This window comes from Puntigrus tetrazona, chromosome 19, assembly GCF_018831695.1.
Source record: "Puntigrus tetrazona isolate hp1 chromosome 19, ASM1883169v1, whole genome shotgun sequence".
NCBI classification, from domain to species: Eukaryota; Metazoa; Chordata; class Actinopteri; order Cypriniformes; family Cyprinidae; genus Puntigrus; species Puntigrus tetrazona.
Window position 1 is genome coordinate 12,264,056 of NC_056717.1, and position 18,294 is coordinate 12,282,349.

General features: G+C 36.2%; 1 protein-coding gene across 2 annotated transcripts in view; it reads left to right on the forward strand.

Moving 5' to 3' along the window:
- Positions 1-897: 897 nt before the first annotated feature.
- vps50 (VPS50 EARP/GARPII complex subunit) overlaps positions 898-18,294 on the forward strand; it is a 102,097-nt gene continuing 84,700 nt past the window's right edge. For both annotated transcript variants that reach the window (XM_043217854.1, XM_043217855.1), the window contains exons 1-5: positions 898-1,050; positions 2,524-2,592; positions 7,059-7,181; positions 7,788-7,859; positions 12,117-12,170. In XM_043217854.1, the coding sequence (XP_043073789.1) occupies positions 1,018-1,050; positions 2,524-2,592; positions 7,059-7,181; positions 7,788-7,859; positions 12,117-12,170 (351 nt within the window). In that variant the 5' untranslated portion in view covers positions 898-1,017. The remainder of the gene's footprint in view (positions 1,051-2,523; positions 2,593-7,058; positions 7,182-7,787; positions 7,860-12,116; positions 12,171-18,294) is intronic.

Consider the following 18,294-nt stretch of genomic DNA (forward strand, 5'->3'; position numbering starts at 1 on the left):
GTCTGGAATAACCACAATATTACCTCAGCAGTAATACTACCGACATACAGTGCTTTATAAAAGGAAGATTTATAATATGACTATGTGTTTATTTTCTCTGCTTCAAAGGAAGAGCAGGAGCATTATATCAACAGCTCAGCTGCCTGGAGGGAAGGAGGCACCACTCCCTTATTTGACAGGGAAATTTTCAGTGATATCAGCGGCGCTTTATTGACGAGCAACACTTGCTCTCTTATGTGTGCTCACATCAGCATGAACAGCCAGTTGGAAGAGCTCGCCTCAAACACCCACGCTAAAATATTTTTATCAGGTAGCAAATATTTAGCTGTAAACCTTTCCCTGAACTGAGATGTAAAAGCCCAAAACAGCTGAGGTGTTCCAAGAATTCCTTGACTCCTTTTATGTTACGTGCCTGTTGGACCTCAGGTGCAGCACACAACGTTGACTCTATTCCGCAACAAATAGAGATTTCATTGTGTCTGGAAATCAAAAAGTTAGTGTAGACATTAAAAGTTTTTGTGTTCAATTATGTCTTAAAATGCTTGGATGAAAAATACGGAAATATATCTAGAATCCGTCAGACAAAAAGTGCACTTGAGAGAAAAAAAAGGAAATGATGACATAAAAAAACGTATTTAATTCTGAGAATGCCCCATAATTACACTTAAAAAATCCAAATGAAAATTATGACATGAAAACATTTATGACCAAATAAAAAAGAAGGAAATTTCGTTAGTTTATTGGTCATAATAGTATTTATCAAAGCATGGCTTTTCTTATATTGCGGAAATGGGCTTCCGTATTAACAGTTTTTGTTTACTGCTGTTTTCTGGCATTAAGCCGAAAGCGGTATGTCATTCAGAAGAACTACATATCCCATGCTGCACTAGCCGCCGGTCACGTGAGTCCAACTGTGAAACATGGCACCTGTCTAGAATAGCTAGTACTGAATCGCTGGTTGACAGAAAAACACCATAGGATACATTGCGATTATTGTTTAGTGTTTGCAGCTCTACGATGCAGAAAATCAAGTCTTTGATGGCCCGTCAGGTGGGTTATTTCTCATCTTACATCAGTGTGATTCTTGATTTCATTGGCGGATCCGGAAGCATTTTAAGTATGCTAGCCTGCTAGCTAAAACACAAATAAACTGAAAAGCAGCTTATATTTTGTCGAGTTCTCCACATTTACTCATGTTATCATAACGATTTTATTCAGTGCGTTTTGAATAATTAACGAAAATATCTGAATGATAAATAAAAACATAGATAAACGTTAAAAAGATGTTGAGCTCCTGATCAAAAATCATAGTTCACAATGTTCATATGTTCATAATCAGTAAACAAACTAAAAAAAGAAACTCTCTTTTAAGCCTGTTATAAATAGACGTTAAGACTGTAAACATAGGCTGGGTGTTGTTAACATTATTTTGTCGTTTTGCAAATATGATCTCCTGCAGTATCAGGTGGATTATTGCTCATATTTATGGTTATTTCTGAATATAAATTACACAGTGTTTTTTTTTTTTTATGTCTTGCTTTTCAAGGATGTTTAAGTCTTGTTTAAATTGAACTTAAGCAACGTTAAATGGCACTGGAGTCAAATCTCGTCAATTAATGTGTTAGATTTATGTAAATCGTAGTGAAGTGTCGATGGCTGCATTCATGTTTTCGATATTTTTAATGATCCCAAAAGCTGCCTAAGCCATTGCTATAGTTACAGGATGCTGTTTTCAGCTAGGGAAGAATATACCCACCCCTCTGACTAGTGTTTGCTAAAACATCTAGGCCTGGTTTCACAGACAGGGCTTAGTCTAAGCCAGACGTAGTTCATTTAGGACATTTAAATAATTATTGTAAACATGCTTTAGAAAAAAAAACATTAGTGGGGCGCATCTTGAAACAAAACGAAGGCACCGTTATATTTTAAAATCAATTAGTGCAAGTTTATTTCAGTTGAAACCACTCTTATATTTCAGTCTAGAACTAGGCTTAAACCCTGTTTAAACCGCTAATTGTAAAATAATCTGCTTGTATGTAAAAAGAACGTATACTTCATGGTTATGAGTTTCAGTCAGAGGGCTGCAAGGGAGAGCTAGGGCAGCTGTGTAAAGGTTTACAGAAAAACTGTGTAAAAATGTATAAATAACTATTAAAATAAGATATAACTAGCAGTTATTTAAAATAAATATTTAAACTGGTAATAAACAAATCGAAATGATATATATACAACTCAATTGGGAAATTGAAATGTGACATGGCATTAAATCATAAATATTAATAAATCCAACAGTACAGTACTATATTAAAACAAAACAATGTTGTTTGTTTTGTAAAATACTCTAAATTAAATAATGTAATATTTCACATGCATTTATAACAGTATACATTGGTTCTTTAAATAATATACAATTTTTTTGAGTCTTCTGTTTGGAGGTCCATTCTCTCTGCAATATTGAAAACTCTTGTTTTAAGGATCTCAACACCCTAATATTTATAATTCGCTGTTTCCTTCCTCTGCCAGGGTCTGAAGAGTCCTCAGGAGAGTGTGGCGGACATGAGCCCTGTGGAGAGCTTCAGGACCCCCAGCAAGGTGACTTAAACCTAACCTGTACCTGCATGAAGCTTTCACGTTTGAGAACAGATTTTGTTTTGCTGCCGTTTATATTTTTGATGCATCTCAGTACTCATATGTATGTATGTATGTTTTCATTTTTCCGTGTAGAAAATGTTCCGAAAATAACCTCAGAGTTATTCTCCTGGGGATTGATCATAATTTGAAAGAGGTAGAATATGAATATTTGAATAAATGCATCTCAGTTGTATTTGTGAAAATACAATTCAGATACTTTGACATGAAAAGTGTTTCTGAAATGCTTAAGAGAGAGTATAAAAAAAGTAAATTAGACTTTGTCTGAGCCACTGAGTTGTATTATGACCTTCATTCAGTGAGATAGATGTGCGTTGGCCATGGTCCAGTGCATTGGTTTTAGCCCTGCTGCCTCACAGGTCCATTAAATCAGCAGGGCGTTTTTGTGATTAGGCCCTTTTAGATCTTCTGGCTGTAGTTTTCTAAGGTAATGTTAGTGCTCAAAGTACACTGCAGCTCTGATATTTTCTGCAGACGCTTTTTATTGCAGACATAAATAACCCAAATCAAGGAGACTCTTTCCGACTGGCAGTGAGTGTTTGTTGTTACTCCGTATTTTTTGTTGTATGTTACACGTACTTCAGAAAATGATTTTTCAGAACCATCTGGCTCAGGTCCCAGTGGGGATTGTTTCAGCACTTTTGAAAATCTCCTGAAATGACCGAGGCAGTGGGAAAGCGTTTGATCATTGAAACGAACGCTCTGTCTATAGCGTGTACAGGAAAATGATGGATTAGCCCTTGAAATAGCTGCCAAGTGCCTCTGTGCCATTAACCAGGACCGTGTGGAGGAAAAATAGATTTGTTGCCAAGTCTTTGTCTGCAAATGATCATTTTCTTTGAACAAGCAAACAAGATATTGTTCAGTCCATGGCATTACAAGAATGCTAGCATTTTGTTTTCCTTTACAGGAATCAACATTTTTTTCAAACTTAAGAAGAGATGAAAAGTCAGTGAAAGAGTTTTAATTAACGGACCATATATTTGATGTTTGATTTGTCAGGTAATACAAATGAGGTTCCCATATTTCTTTTTGTACTATATTTTAAACCGTGTGCTGCTTTGCAGTGTCACAAGCCAATTGGCCAATGACCGTTTTATTTTTTTAAGTGTTCGTTTTTTTGTACTTGCGTGCTTGTCTGGTCTTTTCTGCTGTATGGCTTTGCGGTTGTACCTGGAAAAAGTTTTGTAATTTAAACTCGTCAAATAACAGGATATTAACTATGAAAAAAAATGTTCTTCTGTGATGTTTTGTGTCCATTTTTTTCTGCACATTCTCCCGTGTCCCCTAGATGGCACTACAATCACATGATTAAGGAGTTGAACGCCTCTCGAAGAACTGCTGTTAAAATTAATGAACATTTATACTGTTTATTTACGTCATTAGACTAATCTCGTCATTGCCCTCATCATATTATGCAGAGCGTATTGTAATACGGGGAATATTATTCATAAGGTGACTCATTCTTAAGCGTGGGTGTGCTTTTGGAGGTTACAACTACATATAAATTCATAATCAGCAACTTTTCTCTCCCTCCCTCCCGTTTCAAGCGTATTGCAGCCTGGAAGATTTAGATGGTTTTTAAGGGAGTTGTACTAAAGATATAATAAAAGCTGGAGCAGGTACAGAGTGAGCTGGGGTTCACTCACGTCTTGCAGCAGATGTGAAATCAGCACAAGCTGTCTGTCTCTCCTCTCTCATCCCAGTCCGTGTGAACAGACGCTCATTGTTATTTTTAATATGATTCTGAATCACGCTCTCCTGCGTTTGATCAGCATCATTCAGTAACCCTTCAGTTCACCCATCCTAAGCTTTGATTGATGTATAGCACGTCGAGTCACACTTTTATGTGCAAATAGACTCACGTTCGTCTCCGTCTGCACACAGGGAATAAAAGGATGAGAGGTGTTAATTTTGGTAAACATTGGCAGTCTACATGGGATGGAAAGATAATTGAACAAAGGCTTGGCAATCATTTTAATTAGAGTGGCAGAGTTTTTGTTTTATTTTCCAAGTGACCGTTTGGGTGGGAAATGATTGATGTTTTCAATCTCGTCCGATCAAATCGCGGACTTCATTCACACCTAATTTGTTGCGATACTTTACATTCTCACCTAATTTGTTGCTATTTAAGAAAGCTGATTAAAGGGGCCGCCACGTACCCTTTTCATTCCATTGACTTCCATTCAGTGCGAGCGCTAGAGCACGGAATCGCAAACTCATTTCAAGAAGTTTCACGTTTTTTGCTGCCTTTCAGAATTCATATCACAAATTTACATTGCTTGAAGGCTTGCGGGGCAAGAAATTAATAAAAGAACACGTTTCAAAACTCCAGGATTGCTGGACTGCAGGTGAATTTAAAATGTTAATTAAAAATTATGAATGCGACGTGTGGTAAAAAATGTTACGTTCCAAATAGTAATTAAAAAATGTTAAATATTAAAAATTATATATTTTAAAAAAAAGTAAATGCTAACTATAAAACCTATGCAACCTATGCCAAAACTAATGTTGCTATTTAAGTGAGAGATTACTCATGCACATCCCTTGATTTCAGTAAAGAAAATGTTATAAAGACCACATTTTTTTGCATAAACTTTTTGAATACATACAAAGTTGTGAAGCCATATTTTTAGAAACAATTAGTGTGTTTCACTTTTGGCCTTTCCGGATGTTATGCAGCTTTTAGTAAATCAATAAATCAGATTTGACCCAGAAATATATGACGTTTTCTAAGATTTAGCCCCTCAGCCGTACTGTTCTGTACCCCCCTGGGAGATCTCTCTCCCACAGAGTGAATATTTTCCTGTAAAGCAGGGTGCGCACACACATCCACATGCCCACACATACAAGAGTTTATAAATATGTATGTAATCCCCAAAGGGGGAAAAAAAAGCTGCTATTTTATCCTAAAACTCTTCAAGGTATTAAAACCACTGCAGCATTTTCTTAAACACCTGTAAACACTTGATTGTTTGCTATAATGATGGTAGAAAAAAAAATTGTGATAGAAAATTATTCTATACTCTACGGTAGCTTAAAGTAGATATAAAATAATTAGTTTGCAGAAATGATTAAAAACAATAAAAGGGACAAACTTTGTAGCGTCCGTCACAAAGTAGTTCTTCACTTTCTTTTACTCATTGTGTTACTCCCAAAGATATTTAATTTTATTTGAATTAGTTTATTAAAAACTATTAGTAGCAATTTGAATTACAACTCAACTTTGAATATTTAAAGTAATTGTGAAATTAATCAATTTTAATAGTAGGGTGAAATTTGACCCATGGTTAAAAGGATGGTGGGAGGTTTATAAAATGTACTAAAATATAAGGCAGTTTGGGTAGGGGAAAGGTCCAAAATATACTAAAATGTTACCTAGTTAACATTACAGCATATTGTTATCTTAAAATACTATGAAAAAAATGGTTAACATTTGGAGAAAATTTTAAATGATGGATTAATAAAAATTACTGCTCATTACGTTTTTCATAATTAAGTTCACTTTGTTAATTCTGTCACTGTTTATGAGCACGCTTGAAATATATTGCTTGCATCAGTGCTGTTAGGCTTTGACTAAGAGCATCACAATTTCAAGGTGTCTTTAAGGCCTAACGGTAACGGTGTCTTTTGTTCTTGTTGTGCGCGTACCAGTGGAGAATGACTCATAGCACCCCACCCCCTGCGGATGCTGATGCCGGTGCCGTCCCCCAGTTCACCCACGCTCTCTCACAGCGCTGCCTACATCAGACCGCACCGCATCCCCGCTGCATCGTGTGTCTTTGAGGAGATTAAAGGCTTTCAGGCCAAATCATTCCTTAGCTTCTATCTCAATGACATCAAATTGCTGCCTTTTATAGGAAGATCCATCATACATTACCAAGCGTCCAACTCCCGAGTTCTTTCAGTAGTGTCAAACACGAATAAGCGGTTTATTGATTTGGAATTCTTTTCTGTGAATTTGGCTGACGGCTGTAATTAATGGGTGCTTAAACGTTAAACGCATGTGCTCTTGTAATTCAGTGCGGCTTAGTAAGTTTATCGCAGTCTTGGTCGTGGAGCTGTTTTAACCACGTTGCATCACGTCATGTGAATCATGCGCAACGGGCCTCTCAGCACCCCTCTTCAAAGAAAAGCGGACGACTTTTGTTTCTTCAAGCTGTTTTGAGTGAAATTGATGCTCCTGTGCCGGTTCTCATTAAGGTTCATGAAGGGTGTTCCTCAGGGATGGCCACTAAGACCGCTTAATCTTTGCACTCAGCTTGGCTCTAAGCCAGGCGTGAGAAATAATCAATATTCAAACTCTGTTTTTAGGTGCACGGCAAGCTTCCCCAAGATGGTGTCCCAGAAGTAGCGGGATTTCCCTGCCAATAATCATTCTCATTTGCCTTTTTTTTTTGTATCCGCAGGAGGAGCTGAGGGAATTGAGAGAGCAACCCACCGATCCACAGGCAGAACAGGAAATCATTGATAGCATAGAGGAAGTGTACTTCTCCGGTGACTCCTTCGACATGGTGCAATACGAGCTTGAGGTTTGTGTTTGAGAATGTCATAATGTGTTCTCATTGTCTTGCGTTCCACTTGCAGAAACTGTAAGATGTTCGGCATTTTTTAAAATGTATTCTTTGTCACGCTTTTCTTTGCAGACACACACGCTTTATATGTATACAGATAAACACAAACACGCATGTGCATGCATACAGACGCATATATGCCTATACACAGCCAGGGGTCTTTACACTGGTTCCAGTCAACAGTTATTGATGGATTATTCACATACTGCAAATGCGAAATCTCATTAGATTTGGTGGTGCCTTGCAAAAGCTGCATGCATGGAATGAGAATTACAGCCAAAAGGGAAAGTAACTACACTTACTTGAGTCCAGTTTTTTGCTCTGTTTGGGCATAGGACATTGAGTGTTATTTGTTTATTCCTCTAATGAAGTTGGGCTGCATATTAAAGGAAAAGTTTGTTTGAGCTCTTCAACTGCTGTTGTTTAAGAAACTCTTCAGAGCTGGAGATAATTCGGCCATGCCTCTGTAAGGGATGGCTGCCGCAATTTTCAAACTTCAATATAGTATCATCCGAATAAAGTGAATTCTCAAATCTCAAATGCATGTGTGTGTTTGCCCAACAGAAACTCCCTCCGGATCTGAACCTTCTGGAGCTCGAGGAGTATAGAGATAAGCTAAAAAGACAACAAGCAGCCGTAAGTACCACATTCAGAGAAGTCTTTAAAAAAAAACCTGATATGATATCACTGATTCTTTTGCATCATAACGGATGCTTTTCGTCTGTGATAAAATATCTGACTTTGTGACTTGACATGATGATTTATGTTTGGTTTAGTTTCCTTACATAAAAGCTAATCGTTAGTATAAAGCTCGACATTGTTACTAATGAAGAGAGACAACTTTACCAGACAGTCTTTCATATGTGACAAATTCTCTTTCAGAAAGAATTTATCTTTGTCTCAAAACTTTGTCTTAATTAAAGTTGATACATTATAGTTTTTAACGAAACCCCTTAACATTTAAACAATGAAAAAATAATAAAATGAACTGTAAATAAACAGTTTTTTCAGTGTGGTGGGAAATTACCCTGCGTATAAATGGCCTATTTTTTTCTGCTGCGTTTTAGAAATATAAAAAAAAAAAAATTTACTTCTTTTCAAATTTGGATAGCACTGATGAAAGGAAATTAGGAAACAAATGTTGATATTATTATCATCATCATCATTATTATTACTATTATTATTTTATTTTTGTGTGTACTAGACCAAGAGCTTATACTTTCAGAGAAAAATGTAAAAACAATAATTACTTGTTTTAAATATTTTATACAAAATAAAAGTGTTAAATGAATTTCAGGCACTTTAAATAATAAAAAAAAAAAGTGCAACAATAATTTCAGATCATATAATGTTATTTTTTTATGTCTCCTTTTAAGAATCATTTAATCTTTTCCATGCCTGAAAAGTCAGGGGAAATATTAGTACTGTTTTCTGACTCGTTTCTTTGCTTGTATCTCATTCTGGTGCACACGTCACAGTTTTATTAGTGTTTTTACAACTTCCCAGTGCATTGGGTAGCGTGCTTGTGAGCGCGTGAGTACATTCTGTCTTGATCCGGGGTGATTCACAGTTCACTGCTGGCTGCAGCCTTACAAAAAGGAATGTCAACCTCTGTCTTTGTTGTTTCTTGCTTACGCACAGCTGTCCTATCAGCTTTAGGGTGAAAGATGAGGTCCTCTGGATCCTTGGGGGTACCCAATGACTCAGACTCTGACGCCGTCTGTTGTGGCCGGCCACGGGCAGGCCGTTTTCTGTGAGCGCAGCGGCCCTGGGGTCACCGGGGGGGGTCTGTCTGTCCCTGTACGCCAATCCCGGGTCATGACAGACATCTGCAGGCATCCGAGGAGGATCTGTTTGAGGCGAAGTTCCTGCTGATTGCCATTAATTCTCGCTAAGCACGCTCACATGGTGTGGTATTTTATTCATGATTTATGCGAGCTCCTCCAGGGTCATTTACATAAGAGAACATGGCCTTATTGACAGTAATGATGCGTTTTCTCTCTCAGCCCATCTGAAATGATTTTGGAGATGGCTCTCTCTGGATTGCCCATATGCAGAGTCTCTGAATGTGCTGTTGGCAGATGTAGGTTATTGTGGATTCGGTGGGTCAGTGGGAGAGAAATCCATCTGGTCTATTGGAGGTGGCAGCCTATTCTTCTGCTAACACACAGCTCTGACACTTCTTTGGCAGGAACTCATCACTGAGCTAATTGCTTGTCTGCGGTGCAAGTGTATTTCAGAATAAGCCAGTTTCTTTATCTTTTTTTGGTGGACAGGAAGAAGTTTTCAGTGCTGACAACACTCTTAGCAGTCGTTTCTCACTAGGATTTGCTGCTGAATTGAGCTGGCTAACTTTTAAGTACAGTTTTTATGCTAAAATGGTTTCCTATTATGAGGATAGGAAAAATTGTATTGATTGGCAATAAAGTTCAATACAGTTGATTTGAAAATTCAGCTTTGCCATTCAAATTTTCTAATATGCTTAAACAGTAATTAGTTAAAATTTCACAATATTACTTTTTTGACTATTTTTGATCAGATAAATTTCTTTCGGAAAAACCACACACACAAAAAAAAAATCTAAAATAAAAAAAGCATCTTGTGGTTATATTTTTATTCATTTATTTAACTTGAAAGTGTCAGTTTTTACACTTGTAGACGTCTGGAGTTTAATCAACGAATGACTTACAAACTGGAAAAAAAAAAGTTTTTTAACATTCCACAAATACCACCATTTCATCTCTATCAACACAATAGGGCGCAAAAGCATTCAAGTGATTCATTCTTAACTGCGTGCTTTTAAAATGAGCCTTTTGTTTGTTGTATCTGGTAATGAATGTCAATCGATTCACTTGTAATAAGAATAAAAATACACCGTCCAGGGCCCAATAGATATCTTGTTTACCTCTGGCCTCTGTGTTCACTGTACTGTCTAATGGACTTTTTCTTTCCAGTCCTAATTAAATGTAATGCTGTTTTAGCTGATTAGATGGATATTAAGAAGTGTTTTCTTGTAGTCATTAGCTAAAATGAACAATATTAATCACGAATTTTATTAATTACGTGATATTCGTTTTTTGTCCTTATGAAAGATTGTCGTAATTGGAAAATAAGGTGGAATTGTAAGTTAGTTTGAATTTGAACATAAGTCCTCTCTGCTGTAATTTGGATTTGTAGAAGCAGCGGTAGAGAAAATTACAGGCTGTTTACTGCTCTGGTGCAAGCACTGGTTAATAGATTTCTAATTAGAGTTATTACCCATGCAGGAATCGCTCACAGTTTGCTGCCGGAAGGCATCCAGAGAGAGTCTTGCGCCTCTCTGACAGACAGCTTTGTTGCTCGTCATCGTGTTCGGCCTGTCCAACTCAGATAGAGTGTGTTGGCCACCTGTTTTCTTAAAGTCTCCGTCTCAGTTTTTGGAAACAGCACACCGGAAGGCTCCTCACAGATTGTTTTCTCGTTCTGGCGTCGATCCGTCCTTTGGGGGTTTTTACAAAAATGAATGACCAATAGGTGGAGCAGTGGGCTTTGTGAAAATCAAAACGGGCTCTCTTTCTAAGCTGAGGTCTCTTTTGGCCATCTTTGCACAATGAGAAAATACCTTTACTCATTCTGTGGGTAAATTGCAGGTTAGCTTAGCATTAATAACACTGCATTTTTCTATTTTTACAGCTTGTGATTTTAATAATCTGTTAGAAAGATGTGGCTTAAATAGTTCACCTAATTGTGTCCCTTTACTCATACACACACATATATATATATATATATATATATATATATATATATATATATATATATATATATATATATATATATAAAATGAAAAAATGATTTTGAATTAATTTCTGTTATAATGCACATTTTTGTACATAAGTTTTTTTTTATTTTTTTAAGTCTGTTGTTTTTAGTGTTTAGATTTTATAGCTTTAGTTATGTTATTACATCTAGTTAAACAATAAAAAGGAGAAATGTTTCCTTGGCAACAATCTGAAATAAATGCAGTAGGTTTAGGTTTATTTATTTTTTCAGTTAGCATTTATTTTATCTTATGTAGCTATTTATATGGTTACTTTAATTTATATAACATTAGGTATTTGTTCCATCTTTGGACACGCAAATAAGAGTATTAGAAATACAAAAATGTTGTTTTTTTTGTCCATACAATGATTGATAGATTGGTTTTTGGACCTCATTAACTTCCGTTGTATGGCTCATTCTTCAGAATATTTTCTTTTTAAATACCATGCAGGTTTAGAACACGAGGCTGAGTAAATGATGGCAGAATTGTAATTTTTGAGGAAACTATTCCTTTAAGATCCAGGAGCTGATGCAAGTTGAGGTGCTCTTGGAAATGTCTCTTTCAGTTGTCTTTATCTCACACACACGCGCACACGCACACACACACACACAAACAACCCAGCGCTCTCCTGCCAGTCGGTCTCAGCTTTTCGCACAGTGAGATCTGCTAACATACGCCGCTGCTCAGCTGAGTCTGCCATCTGTTCAGCTCTCACCGACACACCAACACTTCACAGCCATCCCGCCCTCTCCTTCCTGACAGCCCCACCATGTGACGCACATATCGATCGAAACGTGCCTCGGTATGCCTTGACCTTCCGTGAAGCCATTATTACCCATTGAATGTTTGGGTGCCCCAAAAAAACAATTATTATATCATTGCAGAGTCATTGTTGCAGATGTGAAAAACAAGAATATCCTGAAGTAGAGTAAAATTCAATTTTAAAGTCTCAAGTTGTTTTGTAGTTTTTTTTTTTTTTATACTACTTTTTAAGGCTTAGTGAATGGCGCAAATGATTAAAAAGAGGTGTTAAATGCACAAAGCTGAACATGTTGAACAGATGTTAACCTTTAGCTTGTGTTCTCGTCTTACAGGTATCTAAAAGAGTGGCAGACCTTATTTTGGAGAAACAGCCTTCCTATGTTAAGGTAAGCAGTCTGTCACATCCGGAAAAATTGGGTCTGCAGGATAAATTCAGACAACATATGACTTCCAGCTTGTTCCTTTTTTCATCAATGTCAGGGAAACAATTGATATTTGCTGTATTTATGATACTTTTTGTGGTAATCAACATATTTTCATTGGTTCCTTATGGTTATGTTTAAAATGGAAGAGAATGGGAACAGTCCATACATGTTAAAAGTCTTACGGTTTCAAAAGTCTAGACAAAACTATATGCATGTTAAGAAGATTTAAAGGCTTTATAAACCATAATGGAAATTGACGTTTTGATTTGAAGGCCATAAAAGGACCTAAATCATAGTCGTGGAATGGCAAAATAATATCTTCCTCATTATTTTTGTTTTGCAATGCAAATATAAAAAAGAATGTTTAAAAGATATTTACTTCAGATGCAAAATAAACAAATTGTTTTCTTGTTTTCTATAAATTTGAACTTTCTGTCAAATTTAATTTGTAGTATCTTTTGAATTAAGTAGAGTTTTCCCCTCCGAAAACGGTCCCCATTCAATTTCATTGTAAGTGCCTGATCATAACCTTGGAAATGTTTTCATGGCGACTGTCACTGCATCCTGGTTACCTTGGTGATTAAACCGTTAAATTCTTTAAATATGTATTTTGAAAAATCACATTTGAGCAGTGTGTTTTGCAGATGAGGCTGAAGATACGGTCTGGTTTTTATCTCAGATGGGTATTTCCATGCAATTTGGGATTAAAGTGGAAATAGAAGAATAAGCTAAGGCTCTGTGTCCTTTTCCCTCTGGGCATATTTCTCTTACATCCTTAAAAACCGCTGTGAATCCCTTTGAAAGTGGATCACTTTGGATCACTTTGAAATTTCTCTTAAAGATATTCATAGCCTGAAATCTTTAACTTTGATCCTGTGCTTGGATTTTCACCTCACACTCGATGTGGGGAATTGTTTTGTGTTAGATTCACTCTTGATGATTATTATCTTGATAATATCTTGTTTAATTTTAACATCAGAGAGGCCAAATTGAGTTCCCTCCCTATGTATTTTGTTTAAAATTCTGCTGGACAGAATATAATGGCAATTGGGTATATATATATAATTACACACAATATATATAACAATAAACAACTGAAGTCACAATTATAAATACATATTTATATATATATATATATATATATATATATATATATATATATATATATATATATAAATACATATTTATAATTGTGACTTCAGTTGTTTAATTTACCAAGAAGGATGTTTTGTTTTCTGTGAGTTGGTGGAAAAGATGTTCTACAAGCTGTCATATCTTAAGCATTGCTTTAAAAATGACCGGTATGTATTCCTTTTTGTCAGTTTAACTGTATATGTCATACTTGACAACAATTCAGCTGGCGAACTTGGTCTGATGTACCGTCCCTAAAGAAATGCTGTCTGACTCGCTTTGTGTATGATGTGTGTGTGTGTGTGTGTGTGTGTTGAGGGCTACAGTGGTAGAGACAGAAATGTGTTACAGCTATGAAACACCCCACAGTGCCTTTACAATAAATCTTATGATCACCAAGGCTGCATTTTTGATCAATGATACAGTGAAAAAAACCCATTATTTTTTTAAATATTATAGAAACATAGTTTTTATTAATATACAAGATTATAATTTGTTTTCCTGTGATGGCAAGCTTAGTTGTTCCAGTCTTCAATGTCACATTGTCCTTCAGAAATAAATTCTAATCTGTCGATTTGGTGTCAAAGGAACATTGCTTATAAAGGTTTGCTGCTTATTAATTATTTTCTTTTGCTGCTTATTCTTTCTATTTGTTTTCCTTGATAAATATGTGTTAATAATAATAAAAACGAGCAGACCCCAAGTAAACAATATTGTATTTGAAAAGAAAATACTCGATAAACAGAATGCATTATAGGCTTTTCTTTTAAATGGATAATTATAAAATGTAAAAAAATAATTAATTAAAATGACATTACACGAATATCAGTTTGTTCTATATTTATAGAAAATACATTAGAAATAGTTACCCTTTGAACATCGGTAGAGTTTGGTACGGTACAAACCCTTAATTTAATCACTCACTACAATGGGTTATATGTACATTTATACTGTATACAGTTCCACTTGGTGATGCTAGTGGCTTAGAAACTACATGCTTCACATCACACTTCTTCATCCAAAATGCAATGAAGATATTCATCTTCTGACCTTAATCTCAGTCTTCGTAATGGACAGCAGAACAGAAAACATTTAGAGATTACTGCTACAGTAATGTCACAGCAAATGGCCCTTGAGTCATTGTAAGCCAACAGAAAGAGCATTAGATCTTCTTTTTGCATTAGTCATTGTGTAGGACAAATACCATATTTCTTGCCTTCTCAGGTGCTTTTATACAATATTGGGAATGCACGTTGAGTAAAATACATCCACATCACTGAAATAATTCCTTTTATCTATTTATAGCTGAAGTTGATGTATTAAAGTTCTAATTTTAGACCAGACTGTAACCTTAACAAGAGAACGCTTCAGGAAAACCCAGTCTCATGTATGTAGTCAATGGGTCACCAAAGCACATATGAATAGAAAGCGCTATTTTTAAACCCTTGCTGTCTTAAACAGCGGATGTTAACTCTTAAGAAGAGTTCGTCAAATGGATGTAGAGAGAAATATGGTTATTTGTGTTCCTCTATTTGAAGAGCTTTAAAGTCTGCTGCAGCTTTGCCAGAAGACATTTTACACCTCAGCAGCCTGCATTTGTCCCAGGCTTTTCAGAAATAAGATGGGATTTCAGCCATGCTTTTGAGCTCTATTATGTGCCGCCCATGCTTTTAGATATCCGTGATACATTTTCTTGTGCCTGTCACAGAAATAGTCAATAAGTGGTATATCACATCACTTGGGCTCTTTTCCAATACTTTGCTGTGTACAGCCTACATGGGTAGCATATGTCACCTTCTGAGGCATTGTCCTGGCTGAAATTCTATTTCAATAATTTCATACTGAGGCAATAATTTGGGTTAGCTAACAATGCCTATTTTGGTTAAGGTACTGTACATTAGACCCTGATTAGATGCATTTCTTAGAAGGTGGTCACATAGGATATGGATTCTTGTAATAAAAAACATCTAGAGAGTTTGGTCTGTGAATGAAAATTAGGCTGTAAAGGATAAAATTGAGGCCGATTCACATCAAGAATCCTTTTAAATTTCTATTATAGCTGTGGTGTGGAACGATCTTTTTTAGAACAGCTATTAAAAATATGAAGTCACAATTATCATACACTGTAAAAAAAAAAAAAAAATCAAATTTCTGGCAGCTGTGGATGCCAGAATTCTGTCGAAAAAATGTTACCAACATTTAGTTTTTTTACGGTTTTAAGTAAAACTTACACTTGAATACAGTAATTTCATTAACTGATACAATGTTAAAATATCAACCTATTAAAGTACTGAAATCTGTTTCGTACCTTTAAAATACACAACCACCAAAAGCAGGTGGTGGTGAAAAAGTCATGTGATGAACCAAAGCCCATTATAAGCAGCTTTTAAATTTAAACCTACTGAGCACCTTCTATATGTCATTCACACAAACACTAAACACCATCACGGTTAGACTCATTAAACTGAAAAATATGCAATAAACATTCATTTAACAGCATTAGATGTAATACACAGCATTAATAAACACAACTGATAAGAACAACTAGGAAGAAACATAGTGACTTTAAAGAAAAATTATCAAAAATGCAGGGAATTTTACATTTTACAGGAATTTACAGTTAACCATTTAACAGGTTTTTACTATAGCATTTTTTACTGTTTTTTTTTTTGTTTGTATGTTTAATTTTTATTCGTGAACATTTTTTGTTTCATTGAAATTTCTTTTATTATAACAGAAATCGAAAACAAAAAGCAAAAACTTTAGAACCCAACCCATCCCACCTGTTAGACTGCAAAAAAAAATTGATAATAATAATAATAAAATATATATCGTGCAAAGATTTTTAGAAAAGATGAAAATATCAAAACTGAATGCCATAGATTTACAGTTTTCACATTAGCTCCATGTATACGAGGAGTTGAGACTTCCATTGAGATGATGTCCAACAAATGCAAAGTTAAGGATTGTCTATCCATTGTGGGAGTGGGCTAGTTTATTGAAAGGTTGTTTGGGAAGATGTTTAGTCAGGTGAACAATCGACATGTTGTTAAAGAACAGTACAACCCAGTGAACACTGGACTTCTCCCAGCCTTGTTCTTATTCTTGTCAAAAACATGGTGCTACCCTTGCTGAAAACATGGTCACGTTAAAGCCGTTGTGAAACCAGCATGGAGAAATTTTTCATTATCAGGAAATGAGTGGATTCCTGAAAAACTATTTTGTTGAACAGTAAATGGGGAAAAAAAGATTGAGTTGAAATTGCATGTCTAATCCTGGAAAAACAAAATACTGATTAACTCTTTCCTGATACAGACGCAAATTCCGTGCTTTCTATGTTATTACTGGTGAATGGTAGGAAGCGCTAGTTACACATCTTCTGAAAGAAGCAGCAAAAACAAGTGATTGCATATGTAAGTACATGAATATAGAGCTGGGCAAAAAGTCGCATGCGATAGTCAAGGGCATCTTGTCAATAAAGCCATGCAATCAGCCATTAATTTCCATCACCTGCTTTCGCTGGGAGCAGCATTTACACAGAGCCATAGTTCACTGCTACTCAAAAACAATATAATCGCAATATAATCCATATATACATCGATATTATGAAATTGTTTGTTTAGTAAATACTGCTCCTAATGAAAGCTTGTGGAAATACCATGTTTAATAATGATTTACTATAAACCTACTTCCTAATGTCAGTTGGGTGTTTAAAATAAATCTTTCTGTGAGATGATCTGGTGATTTTTGATTGATTTATCCCCCAGTCCTATATGCATAAGTAAAATAACACAATTATCAAGCATTATAAATCCAAACTTCCTCATGTAGCTAAATGATTATCCAGTAGGCGGCATAGGACTGTGCAAGCTTTGGAAGTATTGATCCACATCAACATGGCAAGTAGAAATCATCTTTCATGGGGTTAAACATGCTACTGATCTTAGTTGTTTAATTTTATTTGTGAGTGAATTCGATTCTGGAATGGGTTTTGACTAAACACATTTTTATGTACAGAATTGGATTTTTGGTTTCAAAACTTGAGTGACAGCCATGTTTTTGGCTGCAGTGTGTATGTGGAGATTGTGAGTCACTCTCGCTTGAGCCCCGAAGCCCACTGGATCCCTTAAGGACCCTGTGACTCAGCGGGGCTATGGCTGGGTTCAGCTTCCTGCTCTGGCGAGGGCAAATCCAAGGACACTTCAAAAACTCTCCGTCTCACAGACACAGAGATTGCGCTGAAGAAATCGAACGGATTTAGTCTGCAGATGCCTGGCTAAATGGCCAGCCTGTGTTTCCTCAGCAAAGACGCCCCATGTGTTTGTCAGTAGACTGAACGGCAGAACAAATCAAACACTGCACTTTTTGTTTTATTCCTGTTTGTGCTGTCATCTATTAGGCGGTGCTTTAGAGTCTGCAGGAGGTTCTCCAGGCACTCATCTTAAAGCTCAATACGATCTGTTCATCTCCCAGAAGCCTTCCAGGATTCTTCCGGGTATTTGCTACAGATAGCCTTCTGAAGAATGAACGGTTCTCCTTGTGACGCTTCGCATAAGGAGCCTCTGTTTGTTCTGCCTCTCTCCGTAGAATCAATTTCTTCCACCTCGTATTCTTTGGCCAAATAATGATCTTTAACGTGACACTGGGATGATGTTTTGGTGCTGAAGGCTGTCTCTGTGTTGGCCAGACCAAATGTGCATTGAAAGACTGGGTCACTCAGTGTGAGCTCACCTCAGGCTGTGACAGCTGTGCTCTTCAAAACCGAGAATGCTGTGAAGGGGGGCCTTACATGAGAAAAACCTTGCAAAAAGCCCTGAACTTCAGCTGTCTATTAGCTCGTGGACACATTCTTTCTCATTATGCTACTTTTGTCATTCCTATACTAAAAATCTTCTCACTATTATCATCTCTCTCGCTTTATCGTTCACAACGGGCCTAAAAATGGCCTAATAGA